The 24400-nt window shown below is 44.2% G+C and overlaps 1 protein-coding gene across 1 annotated transcript in view; it reads right to left on the reverse strand.

Moving 5' to 3' along the window:
- Positions 1 to 232: 232 nt before the first annotated feature.
- Positions 233 to 24400, reverse strand: part of LOC112565925 (netrin-1-like) — a 68548-nt gene continuing 44380 nt past the window's right edge. Inside the window, 6 exon segments of the mRNA XM_025241825.1 lie at positions 233 to 4613; positions 4616 to 4798; positions 9725 to 9799; positions 12863 to 12925; positions 14354 to 14482; positions 15708 to 15857. Of these exon segments, the coding sequence (XP_025097610.1) occupies positions 4471 to 4613; positions 4616 to 4798; positions 9725 to 9799; positions 12863 to 12925; positions 14354 to 14482; positions 15708 to 15857 (743 nt within the window). The 3' untranslated portion in view covers positions 233 to 4470.

Here is a 24400-nt window from a genome sequence, read left to right on the forward strand (position 1 = left end):
AAAAGGCATTTCCATTTTAATCTCGTTTAATCCTCTAATATCCTGCGATCCTGTTTATCTTGCTTTATTATACGGCTACAATGTCAATAGGTCCGGTGATGCAGGAATTAAGCATGTTCCCAGGTAAGAGGTTCGCACCTTGTGTCCGCCCTCGATCTTCTTCTCTTGTTTCCATCTTCTGTGCGAGAGAGAGAGAAAGTGTGTGTTTCCGTGCATAAGTGCTTGACAAGCGTGACAGTACAAAGGCCTTTATTCTCATTTTAATGACACATACATTAACAAGTATCACTACTGTTTACTTACTTTGTTTTTTTTTTTCCACATACTTTCTAACATTCATTTCTGCCTAAAACATCAATGAGCCGACACACGAGAAGAACACGCAGAAAACGAATAATGGCAAAAAGTCAAGAGAAGTGTTTTTGTTTTAATTCAGCTTTCGTACAAAGTTTGAAAAGGAAATGGGATGTTTTACATTTTACTATAAACTCAGTTTCATTACTTACTGCACCTGTCATCTCATTTGTCATAACACTCAAAGGTCAAAGACTGACAGCGTTCAGCCCACAAAAAGCCTTTGACATCTCTTGTGTTCTTTTTTTTTTAAACTAATGAAAACAGTTCTTTGGATTTCTGGTCTCAAAGGTGGCACAGGAAAATATACGTTTGACAGTACCAGTCATAGAGTACGTTCCTTTTTCCTCACATTCATTATGCAAATATTACTTGCGTGCGTGTTTCCAAATGAATTACCGGTGGCAGGCAAAGCAATTACCTTGCCACTACTTGCTAATCTGTGAGGTGGACCTGTAAACCCTCGCTAAAGCCCACCGTTACATCACGACTGACAGGCCTGACACTGCTCTCAATGTGAACAGTAACTGAAGAATTCACAGCTGGTGAACAAGAAGGATGACAATATACAGAAGGGATAGTAGGATTGTTCACGTGGAAGTTAAGAGTGCTACAGACTTTCGACTGAATCAACTAAAGTTCATGTGATGATGATAACTACCCGACACATGAAGACGTGAGTCACGTGACATACGAGTTGTATCCCGTGTCACTGGCATTCAAACGACGATAAGAATACGTACATCATATAAAGCTGTGTCTATTTACATTAACATGTATCACTGATGGCATTCGTGGAGCTGCATTATACAGAACATTCAAGAAAGCTAGATGTCACATAAAGGCAAAGACAAAAAAAAAAAGGATAAATAAATAAAATAGTCTTCCATGCCTCCTTCAAAGACTGAAACGTATAAAAGTGAAAAGACTTCTAACAGCCTGACAAGATTGTTGTTTCCTCGCAGAATAATTTTCTCTTCATTTTAAAAAATGCAAACAGTAAAGTTAAATTAATGTTTTGTTTAAGCTGTTTTGCATGCTACCATAACACCTGCCAGAGAGGATGCAGACTTCTAGAACTTTTTTTTTTTCATGTGTAAGCGCTGTTACTCTAAGCAGTTAAGAAGTGTCAACCATCCCCCACATAGTTGGAACATTCAGATTGCACCCACCGTGTAAGTGATTACCGTCCTTAAAATTAAATTAACAAATGACAACAAAAACAATTTTAAATGCTATCGCTTACATGTCATTGGTTTCCTCGTCTAACAACTTGTCCAATGCAATATTATGAAAAAAAAAAGACAGAAAATATTGTATATAAGCACGTCCAGTGAATGCAATCAAGATTTTAAAAAAAGTGACGGGACTTTTGGGGGAGAAGGCTAGGTTACACTGAAGGGTTATCTGCAGATAATTTAGAAATACAGTAAATAATATATCCTGATAACAACCTCAAACATTTCTATAGCATGATCATTTCTCATCGCCTGCTCACCGAAACCGTTTAAACATACGTTGGCTACCATTCGCCACGACTTCGCCACGATCACATCACACATTCAACTACTGAATAATTTCAAAATTAAAGGCTTTCTAAAGTAAAGAAGGAAGCAAAAAGGGACACATGTCAATTTGACATGTAAGGCCAGAATTCACGTGTCAAAAAAAAAAAAAAAAAGAAGTTTCGGAAAGAGAGCAATCAAGAAAAAAAACCTTTAATTATCGTGTACATTTCGGTAATGAAGTAAGTTAAATTTGGACTATATATGTTACACTAAAGTATCTGTATGCTATTTGGCGTACGACAGAAAGATACTGAACCTGTCAACATCAGATGTATATATACACAGAACATAAAGACCAGTGAAGCCGTTCATGAACAAGCGGCAGTATATACACTTCAGAGCAGCACTCGCCCAGCTTCTCCGAAATTAAAAACAACATAACTTGGCAACGAAATCATTCTAAACGACTTAATTTCTTTAAGAATTTCAGCTTCCCATGTTTTGAAACATCTTTTGTTTTTCTATTTGGCCTGAATTTTTTTTTTTTATATAAAATACAACAGTTCACATTTGATTGCTTAAAAACATTTAAAGCACAGAATTGTTTCAGTGTGTGTGCGGGTGTGTTTGTACATTTATGGATGGGATTGTATGCGTGTTGTTTATCCCCAAACATAACTTAACGAAAGCTATAAAGTGATTAAGTGATTAAAATGATTAAGTACATTAACTTACATCCATTGTGAGCGAAACTGGCCTTTCCACAAAGTGCACTGTGAAACATTTACTCTCACGGTGCGTCTGCGCGTTTCTAAACATATTCGGTCGTCGGTCAACATTTACCAAGTCTTTCACCCCGGTGCAGCATCCACAGCAAAGCTCGGACACATCAACGTCTGTGAGGACAGACAGCCTTCAAGTTCGTGCCACGATATGGAGGATTGTGCAGTGACTACCAACACAAACGATTTGTTAGACTTTTCAGAATCAGTCTTTTCGCCATTTTCCGGTCTTAGAAGTACCCGCAAATCTAAGGGTAGGTGCATCGGTCAGGTATGGATTCACGGCACATTATGAGTGAGAACAAGGGACACAGATGCTTGTGCAACCCACTCCTCGACAACAATCTGCAGGGGCCAGACCCGTACATTACACGTGACGACACATGAAGACATCTGTTTCCACGCACACCACCTGACGAGAGGGTGAGGCCAGTGAGAAAGGTAGAGGAGGCCACACGTATACAAAAACAACAACAAAACACGATATTCTCTGGTTTTCTGAATACACAAAAACCGATGACACGATGCACTTCTCTTTATCGAGCCTCCTTCTCATGACTTTGTGACAGTCAAGCAGGGGAAGAATCCGGTCAGAGGAGTGAATTCATTACTCAGTTCCTTCAGATAATTTTTGTTTCTGTGGTGTTATCGACACACCAGGTTTCTCTTTCGTCAAAAATTCCGGACAGAGCGTATGGGCTGTGAGCTTTACTCTCTCAACAAACACACACAACCATTTGGAGTTTCCCTAACGGATCTTTGTCCAAGAACGCCTCCATGTTTGTCCCTTCTTCATACTTTTTGAGCTGGTGGTAGCGCGGTCCTGACACATCCACAAAATGTACCTTTGACACCAGTCCTGGCAATGGACAGCCTAGCACAAGTTTGTGGTCAATTATGGTTGCACAACACTACAACAACTCCAGTTTTACGAAACGAGCGGCTGATGGAGAATGGTCTCACGCCACGACATGTTGGCAACCTTCAGAGAAGAGTCTCGAACCTCGTCACCAAATCACAACCAAATCATGTCACAAGTCTACGCAGGTCAGACTGACCCTCGTTTGTGTTTTGCACTGCGAGTCCCGTGTATCACAAAACCGCCATCGCTTCGGTGTAAGTTTGACAAAAAACAGAGGTGTAAACATGTCATCTACAGGAACGTGGACACGAACTACAACAACGGCGCTACCCCTACATCTGACAGCAACAAACAGAAGGGACTGCGCACGAACCTTGAGGTATTTGTGGACAGTGAAATAACTACTCGTCGACAGCGGGTGTGACAGACAATATAAAATGGTGGATCGAGGCCTTGTTTCTACTACGAAAGACCCCGGATTATCCCCTTTAGTCCGCAACACCCTCGCTTGATCTTCTTTAGAGAACCAAGCACTGCGGGCCTTTTCCCTACATTTTCTTCCTTCCTTTCCGCCTGGTTGTCGTCTGATGAAACGTTTGCCGATACTTAACGAAGCATTTGCTGGACACTTTTCAACTCTTTTCTCACAATCTCAATATCACGATCCAATATCTCATTAAAAAAAAAGATCTACCGACCACAAATAAACTGATCACAATCTACAGATGTTATACGCAGAATTTGGTTTTGGTGTGGAAAAATTGTTCACTAAGCTGTACTAATTAAATTTTCTTCCCCATCTGAATTGGCGAGGCTAGTTAGTTGTCCGATAGCCGAGTTTGTCTTTCCCTTGTGCTCATGGTATTGTCTCTCTCACTGACTCTCCCTAACCCCTCCCTTGTCCCCCCGTCGCCAAAAGCCAATAATATGAAGTAAATGTCTCCCTTTTCTTCTAGATTCTTATTCAGGTTCTACACTCTCCACTCTTCTCCTGCTGGAGAAAACGCTTCAAGCGACGGTTCCACTTGTCTTTCCAGCGAACGACCTTTGACTTCCGGTCGATGATATAGCCCGTGCGATTGTCTCCCTTTCGATGTTTGGCGACCAGAAGTATCGTCGATTTGTGCGGATCTTGAGACACTTGCACTTGAGGTCATCCTGAGGTATCCACAGGAAGGTCTCGCCCCGTCTCCCGCGGTCGGCAGTGCCTCGGGGGTAGGAGCTGATGACGTTGATGGTGAACTTGATCCAGTCGTCGACAACCTCGCGGGACACAACATGCGCTAGGATCGCTGCAACACGGAACACAAGACTGCATTGAGTTATTGATGTGGTTCCTGTGGCTCCTGTCTTTAGTTTCTCCACAATCTTAATTATGTAGCCTTACATTAGAAGCGAATGATACAAATTATAAAGCAGTCAAGTCGAGTGGAAAACAGCAAAAAATAAATAAATAAATAAAAATAAATTAAAATACATTTTAAAAAAAACCACTACCATTATAGTAACTCAAATTTCTGCATTTGTTCCATCTCTACTTCTACATTAATAACCAATGAAACATATTATTTTCATCTCCTCCTCCTCCTCCTCCTTCGTTTTTTTTTCTTCCTTGTGTCATAGTTCTTCAAACTTTTGTTTATTTGTTCTGTCAGCACCGCGGGGTCTGTGGGCAAGGGCTCAGCTGATGCAAAGCATTTCAGAAAATCTTCTAACTCCTGGAGATATACTCAGTGTCAGAAACTATACCTAACAGTCTCATCTAAACCCAAAATGTCTGAGTTATTAACTCTGCCTAATAGAAGGGTGGAACGTGTTGGTGGTTGGGGGAGTGGTCTCGGATAGAAGCTTATAGAAGAGAGAAAAATGTATCCAATGATTATGTTATGATAGTAAGCAGAAGTTGAATATTCGCACGATGTCCGTTTCGATATTCAATGTTTCTGCTGACTGATGGTCGGCCAGCTACCCGACTAAATGAAAAGAACCCCAAACTTTTTCTCTCGTATAGTTACTTAATCGACTACTCATCCACGCACTTAAACAAAAACCGGAAAAACTCACGCTTTTCGCATGTGGTATTTTTCATTTTCATAAATGTACTCTATACTCATACATCAGACACAATTACAATAAAATTGTGAAAGTCTTGGGGCAGTCTCGTGTTAAAAAAAAAAGCATGTCGATCTACTCCTGGTCTCGAATCTGCAGCAGTTTCATGCCGAGTGCCATCTGCTGTAATATCCTGCCTGTTGTGGTCTCCCACTTTCTCAAGTCTCACATCTGCCACACTCCCCAACTTACTATCATCTGCTGCATGCCCATCTTGCCCAGACCGATCCCTTGCGCCCCACACAACTGTAAAAACTTCCTGAAGTGCTTAAGTGGGGCAAGTCTGCGAGAGCCTTTTAGCGAAGAGAACGAGAATTTATGTTCCCTGCAGCCAAACGCCCAACCTTCTGGTGGGGCGAAACGGAAAGCGAGCAGAATTCTATTTTGTTTTCGATTACAGTTTTAAAGGGCGACACCGGCGTTGAGCTCAGACGAGGAGCTAGCAAGTGTGTCTTGCCTCCTCAGTCTTGACGTCGGACGGTCATCAAGTGGATTCCATTTTTCACTCTTCCTAACGGCGGGGAGCCGAGGTCTCGGTTTCCTTCTCAGCGGGAGATCACTCCCGTTTCCAGCCCTTGTCTTACTCACCTGGTTATGGTAAGCATTCACCCATGAGGGTAAATCCTTCGCCTTCAAAAATAATTCGTTGAGGATTGTACCAAGCGGGTACATTTCCATCAACAATCTGCTGCTCAAATAATCTCGTTTAAAAATGATTGTAATATGGAATACTTGTAGGTAATTGTCAGTATACACCGGAACTTTGTAGAGGTTCAGGTAGTTATTGAGCTTTTCCCTAAAATTGTGTTGGTAGATGACATAGCTAATTTCCCATCCAAGACAACACAGTCCATCAACCCGAGGAGACAGAAACGAGGTCCTTCAGCTGCTTTTCCCATTTCTCTGGCAGAAACTAATCAATCGACAGAGACGGTCAGGGACATCAAAGAAGTCTGTGGCTTTAGAGTCGAAGACTTGGGCTGGTGGGCTGAAGATGAGAAGTTTCTTATTACACAGCATGTCCTCCCGACCTCACGTCTTCTCCAGATTGCGTTATCTGACACTGCGACCTCCGCCTTTCTCCATGAAGTCCACCTTTGATGTCGGCGTCAGGCCATTGTGCTGGACTTAAAAAAAGAAAAAACAATTTAGACCCAGAATAATCTCGGTCGCCTTCTGCTCGGTCATCGCCACCTTTCTCTATCGAACCATCTGAGCGTGCTTTGAATGACGGGATGGTCTTCAGTGGATAAGCACTCGAGGTATTTCGAAGAAAGCTTTGAAAGCAGGCAATTTTTCTAGCCTGTGACTTTCAAACACAATTGTCCCCTGTCTTGTTGTGACCATTTGTTAAAAAAAAATTCTTCGAGAAAACTAAATCTTTCCTTCTTACATATTCTTACTTCTTTGCATGTTTACCAGGTTATGCCCCTGTATGCGTCACAACGGGAATGCCCCTTTCTTACACGAGATGTGTTTATGAATATTTGAGTTATCTCCTTAATTTTCGATGTTCATTTTAACAAATTTTTAGTTTATTTATTCACTATGATGTTTGTGATCTGTTAATAGTAACTATCGGCTTCTACTGTTAACTGCCTGAACGACAAATGTCCACAATGTTTTAAGTCTTCTTTTGTCTTTGATTCAATTCTGGGTTTATAGCACGATCACGTGACGTACGGGTGCACTTTTTTATAATAATATTTTAAATTTACTAGTGGTAACGTTTATAACATCATTCTTTATATCAATCCGTTCTAAGCAATTCAATTAGACTATTTAAAAAGTTTAATTTTAACAAGCAAGGCAGATTTTAAAATAAAACCCTAGTAATATTAAAGTATAGATCAGTCAATATGAGAAGTAAATTAAGTCATAATTAACTACAGTAATCCTTTCCACTCGGGGGGTGTGGGATCCTGTGCCACAAAAAAGCAAAGTCGCACTTAGTGACCCCTCGTGTAAAGCGAGAAGAACATTTAGTTTGCGTTGGTCACTGAAAACGTTCGTTAGAAGCACTGATAATGTGTGGCCTCTGAAGGAACTTCGTTGTCGTCATTTCCGCTCGTCGCATACATCGTTGTTCTGTCCACGTGACACGGAAACGACGACGGAGAGCCGACTATCGCGGGGCAATGATTAGACTGGGGTGAAAGGTCATACACGGACCGCTGGTGCTCGCTGACGGACACTTCCGGTGTGTGCCGAGGACAAGGTCTCCATTCATTCAAGGGAGACTGCAGAACAGATTAGCAGACTTCGCACTAAGAGTTCTTGCTCCGGGTAGTTCCGCCGATAGCAGCAAGATGTACGCCAACATAGGCCAACAACTAAGGGGTGGGGTGCTAGGACTATCATTATTTGTGTAAATGACAATTTCTCCATACCCCTCAAGGTGAATAAAACAATTCATTGTTCGTGCCGCATGTAGTCCACTGAAACAAGATATTCGCTTCGGGTGGCCTGTTACAGGCTCCATAAGAAGGCTATCTAGCAAATGCAGGAAGCCAGATGGCTATATTAAATATGAAAACAGTTGACTCTCTCTGTAAAGAAAAGATCACAACTTAAAATCGTCTTCTAATTTTCATGTTCGATATTCCATACAAAAGCTTCATGAAGTGTTTTTTTTTTTAAAGTGGATAATAACTCTGCCCAATAGTAAAAAAACGTCGTTCTTCTTGGGTTCCTTCAGTCCAGACACCTCAGTAAAATCTTTGTTTGTCATAGGAGGAGGAGTTTCCACTTATCAACCAAATGTCTCTAATATCAGTGTTTTGCTACTCCCGTGTTAGTCAGGAATGACTCGTACCACCAGCAGACCCGACACTTGTTGCACTGAGAACTTACAGACTAGGAGGCTGGCAAAGTCCTTGTTGACTCCTAGCCTGAGATACTATAACTAGAGCCACTTTGAAAGGGGTTCCACCTACTCATGGATCTTCAAGTGCAAATTTATTGTTAAGGATTTTTTTAATTACACACATCTGCAAATTTATGAGAGGAATTTATTTTACATCAAGACACTAGTATTTATACATCACGGGTTTTGGAAATGGTTCCCTGCAAGTCACAAAATTAAGATGCTGACTTGACAACACCTCACTGGTGTGTGTATATATATATAAAATATTGAAGCTGTCGCATCGGCTGTGATCCTCAGAATTATTTAGGTCAGTCTTATGTGCTTTCTTTAAAGAAATCTGTTTTTACATATTTTGACAAATTAATCTTAGTTCTGCCAGAAACTTAAAGCTTTAGTTGCTGTTTCACTTGGGTTAGCCTTTAAAGGACAAGGGGACGGCGTGTCCGGGCGGAGGGTCAGGGTTAGAGGTTGGGAGGTTGGGAGTGGGTGGAGGAGCATGGAATGTATCACCCTCACCTCTCTCCGCTAGCTAAGGTGGGTGGGGGAGAGGGTAGTCGGGTGCTGACACATTGAATCTGACAACGCTGCGACACCCGACACTCTCCTCGTGACCCGGGCACCCCATTCACACCCTGCCCTCGTACCCAAAGAAGCCAGATTAGCTGCACGCTTAAGTCAACAAATCACTGCGAGAGTAGTCCCATTCTGTGTATTCAACTCCAGTAACAGAAGTCTAAGCCACCGCCCGAGCGAAGAGCGAGTGCGACCAGTTGTCTAAGTGTAACAAGCTGGAGGCTACGGCAAACAAACTGTAACTGGCACCTCTATGAAGGGTTAACCTTAGTCACTCTGAGTCTATTCACAGCAGTGGTTTTCATTTATCGCATCACCTGGGGTCCCTGCCTCTATAAGCGCTATCTGATTTTCACATCACACGGAGCCTTGATGCGGACGCCCACATGTTGCTGCGAGTGGCTACAGATGCCCTTCTTCAAGTCTACAGGCCGGCTGATGGGCTATTTTCTCTTTTCACCTGGTGGAAAAGGGTTATAGGTCCCCATTTTTCACCTCTAGTGATACGTGAACTTTCGAAGAAACTTGTTTCCATCGAATCAAGAAACGTCTTCATGATGGATGATGCGGAAAACGACTTGGCCATTCTTGGGCAAATTACCCTTTTCACAGCATTGTGTGGGAAATGTCGCTACGCTCGAACAACAAGTCCTTAGCTACTAACCGAAATCCCTCTTGCAGAACTTCTTGAACTTCAGTCTCCGAACCCTTTTCTTGCACTTCTTGCAGCTTCCGTCATCTGCAAACAGAGCACAAGATATTTATTGACGGTTAAAACAAGAAAATTTGTTTTAAAAAGGTATTTCAGGTAAAAAAAAATTATGCTTCGGATCACTCAAACCAGCCAATCAGCTGAACATTTTCAAATGCAAAACTGTTGTACTTTTCTGACTACACCAGACCATGTCTGTTATAAACTCTTTCTTAACAACGGTTAATTGAAGCTTGTGGTCTTTATTAAGTTTTCAGGAACAGTGTTGATGCTGATCTATTAATCAGACTGCCTTAAGTTCGAAACCCCAGTAAATTGCTCTAGTTAGAAATCATTTCCCCTGATGTAAATTAACTTCTATATATCGAGAAAATGCTTAAAATTAGTAACATTTTGTTTACTAATGGATTTTTAAAATAAAAAATGGTTTTCAATTATGCTACAGTTAGGACGTCCTGGCCATATTTAGGTGGGTGGACGTGTTCTGTACCGTTAGTAAGTCTTCGAGACAACACAGTGACTAACACAACCACAGTCCTCGGATCCCGACTTCATCAGCAGCTCATCGTCTTCACCTCTATTCAAGGTTAGACGGTGCAGACTTCAAGGCGGCCGGGCCCCCGACAGGTAGTTATTTGCCCCCGCCGCCATGACAAGAGTCCGTCTCTAGTTTCCACCGCAACCTTTATGGCGGGACCGTATCAGGGATTGAATGTTGCGTCCTCCCACCCAGCCACCCACCGCCACCCCGGCTTCTCGCAGCTGCTCCTGCTACTTTTCTCACCCGCTAACATCTAGAGGCGACAACCGCAGTCAATAAAATGAAGAAGGAAGAAAAAAAAGGAAGACAGAACGACAACAAAGACCGCTTCCCCCTTCTCGTGCCACCCCGATGTTCAGTATTATTGTCTTTTCTAGTGACGCGATGTAAGACTCGCACTCAGCTGACCCTCCATACGTCACTAGCGACACTTGGGTCAGACTGCAGCACACGTCCTGGCCATTGAGGGGAGGGGGAGCGAGGGCTAACGGCTGACGAAAACATTTAAAATTCGAGTGTAGTATTCAGGTGCGTTAACTTTCTCCAGAAACAGCAATCATCATAAGTTGTGTTTTTTTTTTGAATAGGAAAACTCGTAGCTCTTGAAAATATTCTTTCATTCGCTCTCTCTCACTCACACAGAAAGAGAAACACCAAAAAACCGGTGGCTCTTCAAGCTGGATAATTTTTTTGTCTGAAAAGGCAAGAGTTTCGCTGTTTAAAAAAGTCCTACCTTATTTTTTTGGGCGCTAAACTTTCTTTGACCGTAGACACAATGTGAGCACGTGTTTTAATTTTGTTATTTATTTTTCTGGGCTATTTAAAGTTCACCTCGAAAATATTTATAAACATCAATGCTAACAATTACTGTGTCACGTGTTTTGGTGACAGATTTACTGCTCTGTACCTAATCACACTGTGCGCCACGAATAAATTTAAATGTTCATTCTTGTCATTACAGGCTAAATCCCCGGGTATGTACCAACCGTTTTCTTTCGTCACAACAGAATTTTAATTCTAGTATAAGTTACACTTTCTTGTCATTACAGATTTCCCAGATATTATGTGGACATTGTTGCGGTAAGCAGGACAAAGGTCACACACTTGAGCGACCTGAAGGTAACCTACCTGAGTGACATGAATTCCAGTACAGACATCAGCTGTTTGCAAACAGGCGATTTATAGTCAGTCCTGACCGTTTTAAGGCACCGCAGGCCTGACTACAACAGACCCACCCGGTACTTGCTGACTTATTTACTGCCTGATGCTTCTATAAAACCCAGTCCTCACCTACGACCGGCAGTCTGATGGACAAGCGGACAAACCCCGCCACCCCGACCACCCAACCACCACCACCACCACTTCTCACGTTGGAGTCGCTACAACCCTGTGAGGACAGACAGGAGATGCCAGCCCCACAGACAGACACCCCGGCTAAGTTACCGTCCCTGAATAGGGATCCAGACCCTTGTTGGAGGCTTGCTGCTTTAAATCACGACAGCAGTCCAGCTTCACCTGTACATTACAGACTTGCCTTGTTTTGGATTTCTTTTGTGTCACTGATTTATTGGTGTTTGTCAGGATCTCCTGACTACTCACGCTGTCGTAACCTTTGTTGTCGTGCAATCAGCCTGCTTCAGCTTGCAGAAGCTTAAAAAAAAATAGGCCAATGTACACCCCTAAAAATGAATAAATAATTAATCCAATCCCAAAAATAACTTTATAGAGGAAACAGAAGAAATGTTTTTCGCCCTCGCAATCTGCATTGGTGTTCAGCTCTGGTCGTATCCATGACATCAAGTCGTTTCCACGGGAACGGTCCAAAAAGACCGGTGGTGATCAGATCACAATAGCACACCCAAACGTTTGCGAGGTCTTCCAGGTGGTCAGATGGGAGTAACCATGTTCTTGCTCATCAAATGCTCACACCCGGTTACCCACACCAAGAACTGCAGTTTCTAGTCGCTACTTTAGTCCTCTTCAGGGTGGGTGGGCCGATGGTCACAAAAGCCTTGAAGGCGTTGGGTACACAACTGGTTAAATGATGTCAGGGTGCAAGAGGACATGAAGTCTAGTGTCTTTCGGGAACTTTTCTTTGCATGAGAATAGCAGCCCCAACAATGCACCTCTTATTTTATAAGGCGGCGAGTCTGATTCTACTTTATTCGTGAGAGACAAATAAATAAAACAAACAACACACACCCAAGAAAAACTTGATAAGTGATTACAGCTTGTGATTCAACCGTATCGATAGGATAAACTTTCCGTGTATAGGAATGATGTAGAACAGGGAATAGTCCCGAAGTCCTCCCACTATGTTGTTATAGTTTATGACCCTGACTCCATGGTCTCGACAATTTAATATCCACATTTTTTTTTTTGTTTACAATTCATATTCCATTACACCCAACGATCGTTACATGATACTTCTGCTCAGTTTGATCGAATATCGAAAGGAATGTAAGAAAGAAGAAACCGTCACGTTCCCGCTGTTTTGTTCTGTTATAGAAGGAAAGGTTTAAAAAATAAATTTCAATAAATAAACTTACCGCCTTCACCTCGGCCAGGCGATTTGCCCCCGGGGTCTTCTGTGGGCGTGGGTTTAGGGATTTCTGGTGCAACACACAAGAATATCATGATTACACAAGAATTTGCGTGCTGGCTGTTGTTGATAAAACCATTAATAATGAAAGCAAAGTAGGTATTTATTTCAAATTAATTTCAAGAGCTAGAAAACAAACATTGTACAATGAAAAGGTAACAGTTCACCTTTATTTCAGAATCTTAATGAAATCATATAACAAGTTTGGCAGACATTTAAATTTTTAATATTATTAACAAGTCGTTATTTATATGGATTATATAAACTAAGGAAGCCTTTAATGTCAATAATTCAAGATAGAAATATGTTTTTGCTACTATAGAATCTTGACAATGTGTTTGGCATCCTGTACAGAAGCATCGATGTAAGCGTTAATCACTGTCTACAGTTCCATCTCAAGGAATGTTCCCAGGTCAGAGTGAAGGATGAGGAAGCTGTCACACACAAACGGTCCATGCTGCTTGCTAACAGTCGGAGCGACACGGAGCAGACGACACACACCCAGTTCGTTAGTACTTCTCTAAGGAACGAGTTTTGTATTAAGATGCATGCACGCGCGCACACCTACATGAAGAGAATAAAGTCGTTCTCTGATTGTGGTCAGGTAAACATCTGGCTGGCGCGCAGTGGTTGTTGATGAAGATCTTCATTGAAGATGTTGGCGAGACTCGAACCCTATGCTCCGAGGTTGAATCAACTACTAGGTATGTTGAGGACAGCTCCTTTAAGAGGAACTATGTTTGGAAAATTGCTGTTCTCTCTATTCTCTTTTGCTCTCTCTCTCTCTCACACACACACAAACAAACTGTTATTCACTGATCTATCAGTATTGTACACAATTAACTATCGCGTGTGCTGAAAGTAGGAATCCTTGCTTTCATTTATCTGTTTAATTGCTTTGAAGAAGTCTGTATGCCTTCTCACCACAAGAAAATAATCTGGGCAGCTTGTGAGAACCCATTTCCTATATATATATACTCAAATTCAACGTAGCCATGATACATACACCTGTAACCATACTGCACAGGTAGCAAGCATGCATGAACAGAATTGTAAACAAAAACAAAATACGTACACACACACATACACATGAGTGACTAGACCACTGGTGTAGCCATGGAGTTGTTCGTTTCAGAGAACCATGTGATTAGGTTAATTGTACGACAGTTATGCTTACACACACATACACACAGACATATTCCACAAGACACTTTGAAGACAAGACTCAAGCTACAGAGAAGTCAGTCACAAGAGTTACCCGTTGTTTGGCATACATGCTCTTGTACTTTTATCTGCCCTTGCCTACACCATTCTCTACCTCTAACGGGTGCGAGTTGATTAGACTGCCATCAACATGCTCTGACGAAAAGTGATTTCCATAAAAAGGGGGTGGGTTTGGGGTGTTGGGGGCATGGGGTGGGGTGCATGCGAGCTTTACTTTCTCTCTCCGTCTCTGTGCGACCTCTGTCCATTTCTCTCTCTCTCTGTCGTGTCCTATCTTTGTTAGGAAACACTGCACGGCCGCGCGCCGTGATGTTGGGGTCTTTACGCACCTCGGTTATAAATCCTGCAAAGTGGATGGAATTAAACTTAAGTGCGTCACAAAATAAAGGTTTGCAGTGGCGGTTAGAAAGTGGCGGTTAGAAAGACGCTTGCCGCTTGCACGTGTGCCAAAGTGAGGGTGGTGATGGTTGAAATGCTCGTGCGTGTGCAGGTGTGTGGGAGTGCATATATATACACACATGCGCGCATCATTTAGTTCCTGTTTTGCTGAGTTAATATAGAAAAATATGCCAGTGTTTGTCAACAATTAATTTTTAGCACAGCTTTTCTCCTCTTGCAAAAAAATAAACCCGCCGTTGGTATGGCAACAGTGTGCACTGTGTAACGCCTGTTTCAATAACAAACACAACACCAACACATTTACTTCAGGTCTGCCCCACGCATCAAGCGGTGAGGTCTGCACAAACATCGAGGCACAAGGAGGGGAAGGAGTATTGTAGATGGCCCACTGAGTACCGCCAGGGTTGTAGCCGCAAAGGTTGACGTGTCCATCTAACCCAGACCTGGGCAAAGGCCGGCCCGCGGGCCGGATCCGGCCCGCCTCCTGTCTCTGACCGGCCCGCCCGCTGGCCCGGCCCGCCAGTACAATATAACAGTATTGTGTAAAACTGAGAGTTTATTAGTCCGGTGCCCAATCTAACCGAATGAGGGGGATTCGTGAGTCACACTTGGCATTCTTTCCAGTAGTAGATATCCAGGAACCATTGGTTCCAAAGTCGAAATCAATTTTTTTTTTTTTTTTAAAGAAGAGGTTTGTGGCCTTGTTTTGCACCATCGACGAAGGAGTGCTAGCCACGTGACGATGCCGGAGGCAAGCACGCTCTTTCTCTTTCATCCTACCTCCCATCCACACACTAAAATGCTGTCACAAAATAAGCTTTTGTTTTTGGGGTTTTTTTTTGGGGGGGGCTTTTGAACCATTTCGCAGCTTATCACGCGGCATCTTTATTCACGAATTCTTTTTTGGCTCGCCCACACGAAACATTGCTCTTAATTTGATAACAGCAGAAATATTACAACCCCTTCCCTCCTCTCTCTCTTTTCCCCTTTTCATTCACAATCCACCCCAACCCCTTACCCCCGCCAATCAATCCAAAAAGCTCACAGCAAAGTGTGACAGTGCTTTCTGACGCTGTTCCGCAAGTCTTTTTATGAAATAAAACATGAGACAGAAAGGGTGGATGAAAAGGACAGAGAAAAGAACTATTTTTGAAATGCTAGACACTTACTGATGCAGGGTGCGATCGGCGACTTGCTTTGCTGATAACCTTTGGCGCAGCGGTTACAGGTGAGGCCGGTCACGCCGTCCTTACACGGACACTGGCCGGTGGTCTGGTTACACATCTTCCCCAAAGCTCCAACCGGGTGGCAGCTGCACGCTGTAATCAGAATCAGATTGAAAAATAAGTTATCTTCATACACCACTCACAATGATTTAGAGCTGGTTAATTAAGATATCTACATCACCAGTCTCAATAATTTAGAGATGGTTACAAAAATTGCTAAAATTAAAATTGTTTAAATTGCAGGACACATTTCCGATGCTAAAGCTCTCCCACCCCTTTTAAATAACCAATTTGTATCTTCCTTTTGCTTCTGTCTTCGAGCAATCTTAATAAATTCACCTCAAAAAGAGTCGACGACGTGTAAGATGCGAACCAATGATAGAATTTTTTTTTCCAAATGTTATGAATGAGGATTCGGCAAGAACTAAGTAAGGAGAGGCTATGACGAGCCTGTTGACTTCGAAAAAATTAAACAACAAAGTTGTTTTCCCTGAAGGACCTACTAGTAAACGCAACATTTTGATTCAAATCTCTAAACTACGAAAAAAAGGGAGTAACTCAGTTTACGATCAAAAGATCGTTTGCAGCCATTTCAAAGTAGGTATACCGCAGGGCTGATCAGATGATCACAGCCTCCTCAGCATTATCTTGTCAGAAGTTCGATAACAGCGACGTTGCAGCACAATGTTGTCCACGATGACATGGAGAGACTTGCAGACGGCCCTCGGCCAGACCTCGTTGGTTTACTCCAACGTCATTGACCTCCCCTCCCTTACCTAATGCCAGTCTGTCTGGCCAGGTGCCTGGCCTGCCACGGAGGGTAGCAAGCGTCCTAAACTTTACACCCGGGTATCAAGAGAGCAGAAAGGTGTTTGCCGGCTGGTGGCGCTGAACGTCTTCAAGATGGCGGCTGACGTGACGATGTAGGAAGGGCGCGTGCCGCCGGCTTTCTTCTGCCGATGACAAGGGCAGATAAGCCCCAAGCAGAACGAAGTGAGAGAGCAGCAGCCATCTTTTTCTCTCTTGATACGCCCCGTGATTGGAGTTGACAGACGAGTCTTACCTAGCACCCAGCTCGGGAGCCTCAACCTCAGCAGTTCCAGCATACTTTGCACGCTCGGTGTGGCCAGCTTCCTGATTCTGGCAACTGCTGCTATTGCATGGGTTTCTGGGTTGGTTTTTTTTTTATAGGTGAACTGCTGCTGCTTAGTCTGGGGATTCCAGGTTCAGTTGGTATTTTGGAAAAAGCTTAAGCTTATTACAGATGCGCCAGGGAGTAACTGAGGAAGATGAAGGATAGTAGTCAATAAATCTTTATTTGGTTATAAGGTGTTCTTGGTTCTCCAGCAAGGTAGAAAACTGGAGCAGTTCAATCACTTTGTTTTTGATAACTGTGGTAATCGGTGGCTACCCCTTCAGGATTTACATGGGTAACGTAGGTTGTGCTACTGTAAATCCTCGTCGTGTTCACCAAAACTTGATCATCATAGATGTTCGTTATAAAGAGTGGACAGCTGTCCACCCGTGCGTTCACCTAGAAGGAGAAGCACTTGGCAAGAAGCAAAGGTTTTGACATATGTGTATAATGCATAGAATTTTAGATTATACAGTTGTTGTTTTTAACAAAAACTTATGAACTTATCAACCCCGGACAAGGAAAGGCATTTATTTGGTAGATACCCTGTGCGTTGCCCGAAAGGTTGCTGGACGCGACGAAAATAAGAGGCGGCGCGTTCACTGGCAAAGCACTACTATCTCGAGAATCATTTCCACCTAAACCCCGAGCGGTGTGAGTGTGTACAGGAGGGGAGGGCGTGTGAGACGTCCCTAACTTGGCATCTGACTGTTCTCTTCCGTATGTCACCGATCGGCAAGAGTTCGTTAATTTGTTTGTCAACTCCTCGCGGACGACTTTCATTGCTTCGACAATGCAATTATAGCGGGGTCAGAGATAGCAGCAGCAGCAGAAAGGGAGAGGAAGGAGCAAGAGAGAGAGATGGGGGAGCGGATAAAATATTGCGTCAAGATAAAAGCCGGCATATGCCAGTCTGGTGTTCCTGGGCGTGCACCTACCTCCCGCTTCCACCTCAAACTCCCAACCACCCCCTCAACAACCCTCTGGTCTGACGTACGACGTGCTTGCTCGCAGCCCCCGGACGAAGAAGAAGACGCAGCAAACTCTTCACGAGTCGTTATCTCGGCGCTGCCAACAGTGCAAGCCGCCGCCCCAGCCTCTTTGCCGCTCATCGTTCCACGAATGCCGAAAAAAAAAAGTACAAAACCTCAGTTCACTCTGGGTCCCAGCTTTCTCCCCCTCGGCAGTCCTTCGGTCCGCAAACTGCCAGCCAGCGTCATGGGACCCAGGGGATTCTTTCGCCATCACGTACCCCACCCGTCGGCCACCCTCGCGGCAAAAAAGTCTCTCGCTGCTGGTGCCGCTCGGCGTGTGCTGCGCGTCAAGGTTGCGGAGGTAGGCGGCTTGGGTCGTTTATTGGACTTTTCGCCGCGAGATGAAGACCTCCGGCAGGTGTCGCTCGTTTTCATTTACTTTAGACGAGGAGGCGGGGATGAAGATGGGATGAAGGGAGAGAAAGAAAAACTAGGGGAGATAACGGAGCAGTCGAGGCAGACAACTGTAACAGAGCTGAATGGGGTCGTTAGCGCCATCTTTCTCTTTCGACCTACGCACTCTGAAACAGCTGGGCCCAGGCCCAGAGGAGTGAACTCTCATTGGTTCAATACCTATGTAGTGCCACAAAGGTCCTCCTCCAAGTCGACCCAGTCGAATAAGGCACGTGACTCCATGGAGGACTAGGAAAGGTGGGATAACGAAGGGGAAGAGAGGGGCACAAAAAGTAGGCTCCAAGAAACGTGTGGTCTCTACCATCTCCCTCTGTAAGGACCAAAAGGTTACGGTACGACCTTTACATTTATCGACAACCGCTCTGTACACTGGGGTCTTCCTCGTGGCGCCACCATCATTCGGCAACAACGAAAAGTAAGACAAAATTATCTTGTCGACACGCTACCAGTTTAGATGTTGTCTGTTGGACAGTCCAGCTACACTGTTTTTGTTTTTTTTTCTCCCCATGAAACTACGGGTTATGATCTCTGTGACAAAGCTGTCATCAATCCCAATCCGAACCACGACATCAGTTCTCTGTGTTCAGTGAAATTAAGTTCCCTTGACTGGGGGCTTGGGTAGCCTGATGACAGGGTAATTAAGGTTACAAGGAGAATCGTTACTGTTCTTGTGGGTTGGAATCTTCCATCCGTAGCATCTCTTTACAGGAATAGACTTGCTGGCTGCGTTATGGTTCTAGTATTTCAGGTTCCAGTTTCTTTGTGGGTGGGTAGATCGAAGTTTTCCACCGACAAGACTGCGACCTTCTCCTTTGCACTCGAGCCATCCACCCCAAGTCTAAGAATTGATCTTACTGTCTCTTGTTAGTAGACTCAGAGTTGTCCCCTACACCTATCAATTCTTTGGTCAATAAACTGACTTTCTTTAAACTGATTGACCCATGATGTTGACACACCATTTAAAAAAAAAAGTTATAGAAACGTGCATATCAGAAGCACAGGAATGCCTATGCCTGGATGTCCAAGGACTTATCCGAACTGAATGAAGACTTCTGCCTCCTGAAATCCAGGAACCTGCGCCTCCGACGAGTCGGAGGGTCTGACGTTTGACTGACGGCTCGTGCAATTAACGCGCGTGGAGCTGACCAGCGTGACATGGTTATCGCGGCGACGTCAGTAAAGTACGCGGCAATAAAGCGGCGCTGGAGTAGGCCCGCTGCCTAAATATGACAAGATTGCAGGGGGTGCACGCTCAGGTCTCATCAGACAGCGCCCTCCCTGCTTCCATCGTCTCCCACTACCCTCCGCATCACCTCCCCCACCCCACGCCTTGGGGGCAGCCATGGCAACAGACAATGCCAGACCTAGTTTATGACGTACGCTACACATGCGCAGCAGCCATCAGCTGACTGGCAGTTTAAAAGACAAAGCCAGGAACGGCAATGATCATATCTCTCTCTCCAACATTTTAAAATGTGACTGGACTGGTGCACCGTACTGGTAACGCGGTGCATCTCGTTGTTTAAAAGAAGCCTACAGCTACTTTGACCTTTGACCTATCTTATTTAATACTTTTAAAGAGACCAAGTTTGACAGTTAAAGACAGTTTTATGCAGGCTCCGTTATTTATTTGTTCCTTCATTAGAACGGAGCTGCAAGATATTTTGTCAGTTTCAGACAGTTTTGCGCAAAATCTCCGTTATTTATTTATCCATTCGTTAGAGCGGTGCTCTAAGATATTTTGACAGCTTAGGATCGTTTCTGTACAGTCTCCAGTTCTTTTCTTTTTTGTCTTTATTCAGTAAAGTGGCGTTCACTGCGCATAAGCCATGGCTTTAGTTTTTTTATGTTACAATACGAACCATCATAACGCCCGGTCAGTAAAACAGCTTCAGTGAATGTTTTTTGCTCGCATTTTTTCACAGTTTTTGGTTGAATTGGTGTCGACTGACTATTTTTGTTGCCATGGTTTCATTTATTGTTTTTGGACTCTTCCCCCTGTTTTCTCTTCCCTTCAGTTGAAAAACTCTTGGTAATCAAAATATCAGCAACGTCCTAGTCGAACTATCTTTTCAACAGTGTGTCGGTTTTTCTATAAAGATAAAAATTTGTCAGATAATCAAAAAAAAGGTCAGCACATCCGAGAAGCTATGATATTTAACGCTTTTGTGTGATACAGGCTGGCATATCCTTGCACACCTACAATACATCATGCCAGCGTCCACAGACACGAAGAGTAGGTAGGTGCCAGAATGCATTCAGCCTGCAGGGAGGGGAGTGCCAAGGTAAACTTCGCAGTCCTCGAGCTCTCACGCGCACTGATCTGGTGCCAAACCCAATTTTTTGGCCCGCTGCACAGAGAGCGGCGAAGACTTCGGCAGCTATTGGGATGCTCGTGGTCCTGGAGTTAACCCTGTAATCAAAGGCCCCCGGCGCAAGGCGAAGGTTGCCGACTCACTTGAGAAGCTAATTCCAGTCATGGTTAGCGGGTCAGTGGGAAAGCCAGAACCTGAGGGGAATGAGGTATGGGAGTTCGCGAAGCTTGTCCATGAAGACGATTTGAAGTCTGCGGATCAGACTGTCCCTACTACGAGAGGACGAACACAGAGAAACATAGCTGAAGGAGAGCTACACTGATTGTGAACACTTCTCGAGAAATTGGAGGCAAACAAAGTTTTTTTTTCGGAAGAAAAGTGTATTTAGATCATCAAATAGAGGATGTCGAACACGGACAGTGTCGTAATTTACTTCAGAAAAGCCAGAAGGGAACCTAATTTTCTGAGCTTCTCTTGAGCAGACTTGCGGGTTAGTGCATTTTCGGCAACCCTGATTTCACGGGAAAAGCAGCTGACGGGTTTCCAAACAGGGTTGCCCCACCCCAGACAGGCCGGATGCAGCCTGTCCGAGCAGGTGATCAGGCGTGAAGCCCTGGCCGCGGACTCTAACGTCCCGTTAACGATAGCGCCGACAGATAGACGATTCCAGTCGGCGAGGGGGCAGGCTGGGTCGTCATTAGGGCTGGTTATCGGCCCTCAGCGCTTTTCAAGACAAGACAGGGGGCGCTGTACGCTGATCTATGGGTCAATTCAAATTGTCGTCTTCATTTTCATTTTTGTTCACCTTTAAAACTCATAATTCCTCTTTAATCGAAGATGTTCTCAAAGTAGCCCAGAAACAGGTGATATTGAAGTTTATCTTTTATTTTTTTCCTAGCATTTTTACTTACCTGTCAATGGCATGCATTAATTTTAAAAAATGACAATACATACTCGTATATTCGTGTTGAAGAAACAACTGCACTTCCTGCAGCCTACACAGAGCTGTGTGTAATGGCTCAGCCTTCACACCAACTGCGTAGGAAAAACTTAATTTCACCGGAAATGGGAGGAGGAGAGAAGAAAGAGATAAATACGATGTGCCGTAAAGTTGTTTCGTGCGAGTCTCAGGTTACAGTGTCTATTCTAAGCTCAACGGTTTCTGATCACTTTTTTTTTTAAAGCATACTCGAGGAAAGGGACACTCACATGCGCCGCGCTCTAGAACCACCGTGTGCTACATACCCGTAAAAAAAAACAGGCGCCCTAGTTATGAACCAGGGGTAAATTTATCTCTGGGATTCCTGTGAACCGGAACCAATGCCTCCTCCTGACAGCGCAAACAAACCTCAAAAATCTTGACATCAACCACGTATAGGGTTACTACAAACAGCTACGGCTTCAGCGGGCTCTCCAGGGATCAGGTAGTAAATCCGCCTCGGAGAGTCACCGAGCTCTGGTTTACGAATATTATTACCCCCAGCTTTACGTGACCACGTGACCAGTTTTCGCTGCTACAACGTTGATTACGCTGTAAATCGAGTAAAGGTTGGGGGGGGGGGCCAAGCAAGAACGGTGACAAGTCGATCAAGAAGCTTCGAAATAAACCAATATCCTGTGCTTCATAGCTGACCTTGCGCCCTCAAGCAAGTTAACTCACGGGAAAGCGTTTCTAAACACGAGGAATTGCCTCGGCTGGAGGTTGGGGAGCTATTTATGTCGCAAGACTAACCTGGAGGCCAGGCGCCGACGTATCCGGTGGCCCACGGGCAGCTAATCTCGCCTTGTCGAATAGCGAGTTCATCGACTGTAATTGCGGTCATCAACACGCACCTTAGCACGACATTCAGTCATTAATCGAAGGGGAGGTTTGGGGGAGGGAGCTGAGTGTCAGGCAGAGTCTGTGCGTCAAATGTTTTACAGAAGTATCAAAGTATATGGCTGTGTATGAAGTCTGGATGAATGTCGACTTGCACCAGGCCAGCTCTCTTCATCGGCGTTGGTCATCGAGAAAGAAGGCGCGGGTTGGGGAATGAACTTGCTTGTATGCATCCAGCAGCTAACAGAATCTCCTAAAGTCATCTTTTTTGAGTGGCAACAAGCAGGTCCACCACGAGAGGGTCTCTCCACTTCCACTTCAGCTTGCACTGTACCACTCCACGAGTTTCGTAAAAAAAAAAAAACTTTTTTTTTCCTCCCTTCCCTCGTCCTGCGCTCTTCCTTTGCGTCACGAGGTATACAACAATGCTTACAATGAGCTACGCTCAGCAGCGGACGAAAGTAAGTCTCGGTCAGGATTAGGCGGATCGTTGTTTAGTAATTAAATCCGCGCACGTGACAAGATGCCGTCAGTGTCTCAGGTAGTCATAACGGCTTTTCAGCACGCAAAGTCAAACGGAAACCTCTTTACTCCTCCTTCCACCCCAGCCCCACACCTACAAGGTCATTCGCAAATTATACGTACACGAGGTTGATGGAATGGGTGTCTTCAATTATCTGCCCTTATCTCCACGGAAGGTGTCGCTAAAGAGCATGGCGGGGACACTGACTTCAAAGAGCTGTAATGAACACCTCTTCCTTTTTTAACGTCTTTCTGCGCCATATCACAATGGCCAAAGCATTCTCTTTTATTTTTGTCAACGCCTTATCTCTCGCATTACATGTTGTACGGTTATGACACGAGTTGTGTCCCTATATCGTTTTTCTAAAGTAACATGGAGATAGGGATAGGTCCCCCAACTACCCTTTCCCCCCAAAAAAAAAATCACCCTACATTTTCTGTTGTTTTTTTTTTATATTCAAGAAGCTTTCGCGCTAAAAATACACACTACCCAAAGTTTAAACTCCTTTTTGGGGTGTTATTATTCTTATTGTTTTGGGCATTGAAAAAAAAATTGACACGGAGACGAGTTCTGAACTCCTACAGTCTCGAGTGTCTTCAGCTTCTGACAGGCGCCATGTTTCACGGCGAGCAGAAACATCGTTTGAAGCAATAAGGACAGACGTTAACTGCAAAACAAAAACAACACCCGACTCAAAATAAAAAAAAAACAACCTGGGGTGTCAGCACCAAAGCGAACAACGCCCTTTCAGAAGGTGCATGGTTGTTGGTGGGAGGAGTTTTATCGCAGTTCAGACCGGGTGCCATACCCGATAGTGTGGCAGATAACTTTACCTCCAAGCTTTGTACCCTTCGCACACACTTTTTTTTTTCTTGTTTTAAAATGAGATTGGTGGATAGGAGACAACGATTTGAGGTGTGAACCTCCTCTGCGATGTTTCTCACCATTCATCACTGCCTCAGAAACACACTCCATAAACTTTTCTCTGGACCGGAGGAGCAAGACAGCTGTTGAACGAGAGGTCAGCTGGTGCCGATGTTTCCGCTGCTCCTGACCCCAGCTCTTGTATGGGAGGCTTTAACTTGGCGAGTGAAATGATGCTTGATGATGAAGTACCCGTGATATCTTCCAGAAGCCCCATCACACAAGCACCAAGTGTTCAGACACTCCGACACATGAATTATATCACCGGTCTCTCCCTAATCACTGTCCGATGGCGTCTGCGTGCCTGCCTTCTTCAACAGGGTGCCAGGGATTCCCTGTGGATGATCCATTCAGCCCGTGGCTGGCTACTGTTTCACCTTGCAAGTGTCTGACAGCAGGACTGGTGTAGATGTCTTGGGAAGAATGCGTGGACCGAGATGTAAGTAGCTAGATGCTGCTGATGAGTAAAGTT

Source organism: Pomacea canaliculata, linkage group LG1, assembly GCF_003073045.1.
Source record: "Pomacea canaliculata isolate SZHN2017 linkage group LG1, ASM307304v1, whole genome shotgun sequence".
In the NCBI taxonomy this organism is placed as follows: Eukaryota; Metazoa; Mollusca; class Gastropoda; order Architaenioglossa; family Ampullariidae; genus Pomacea; species Pomacea canaliculata.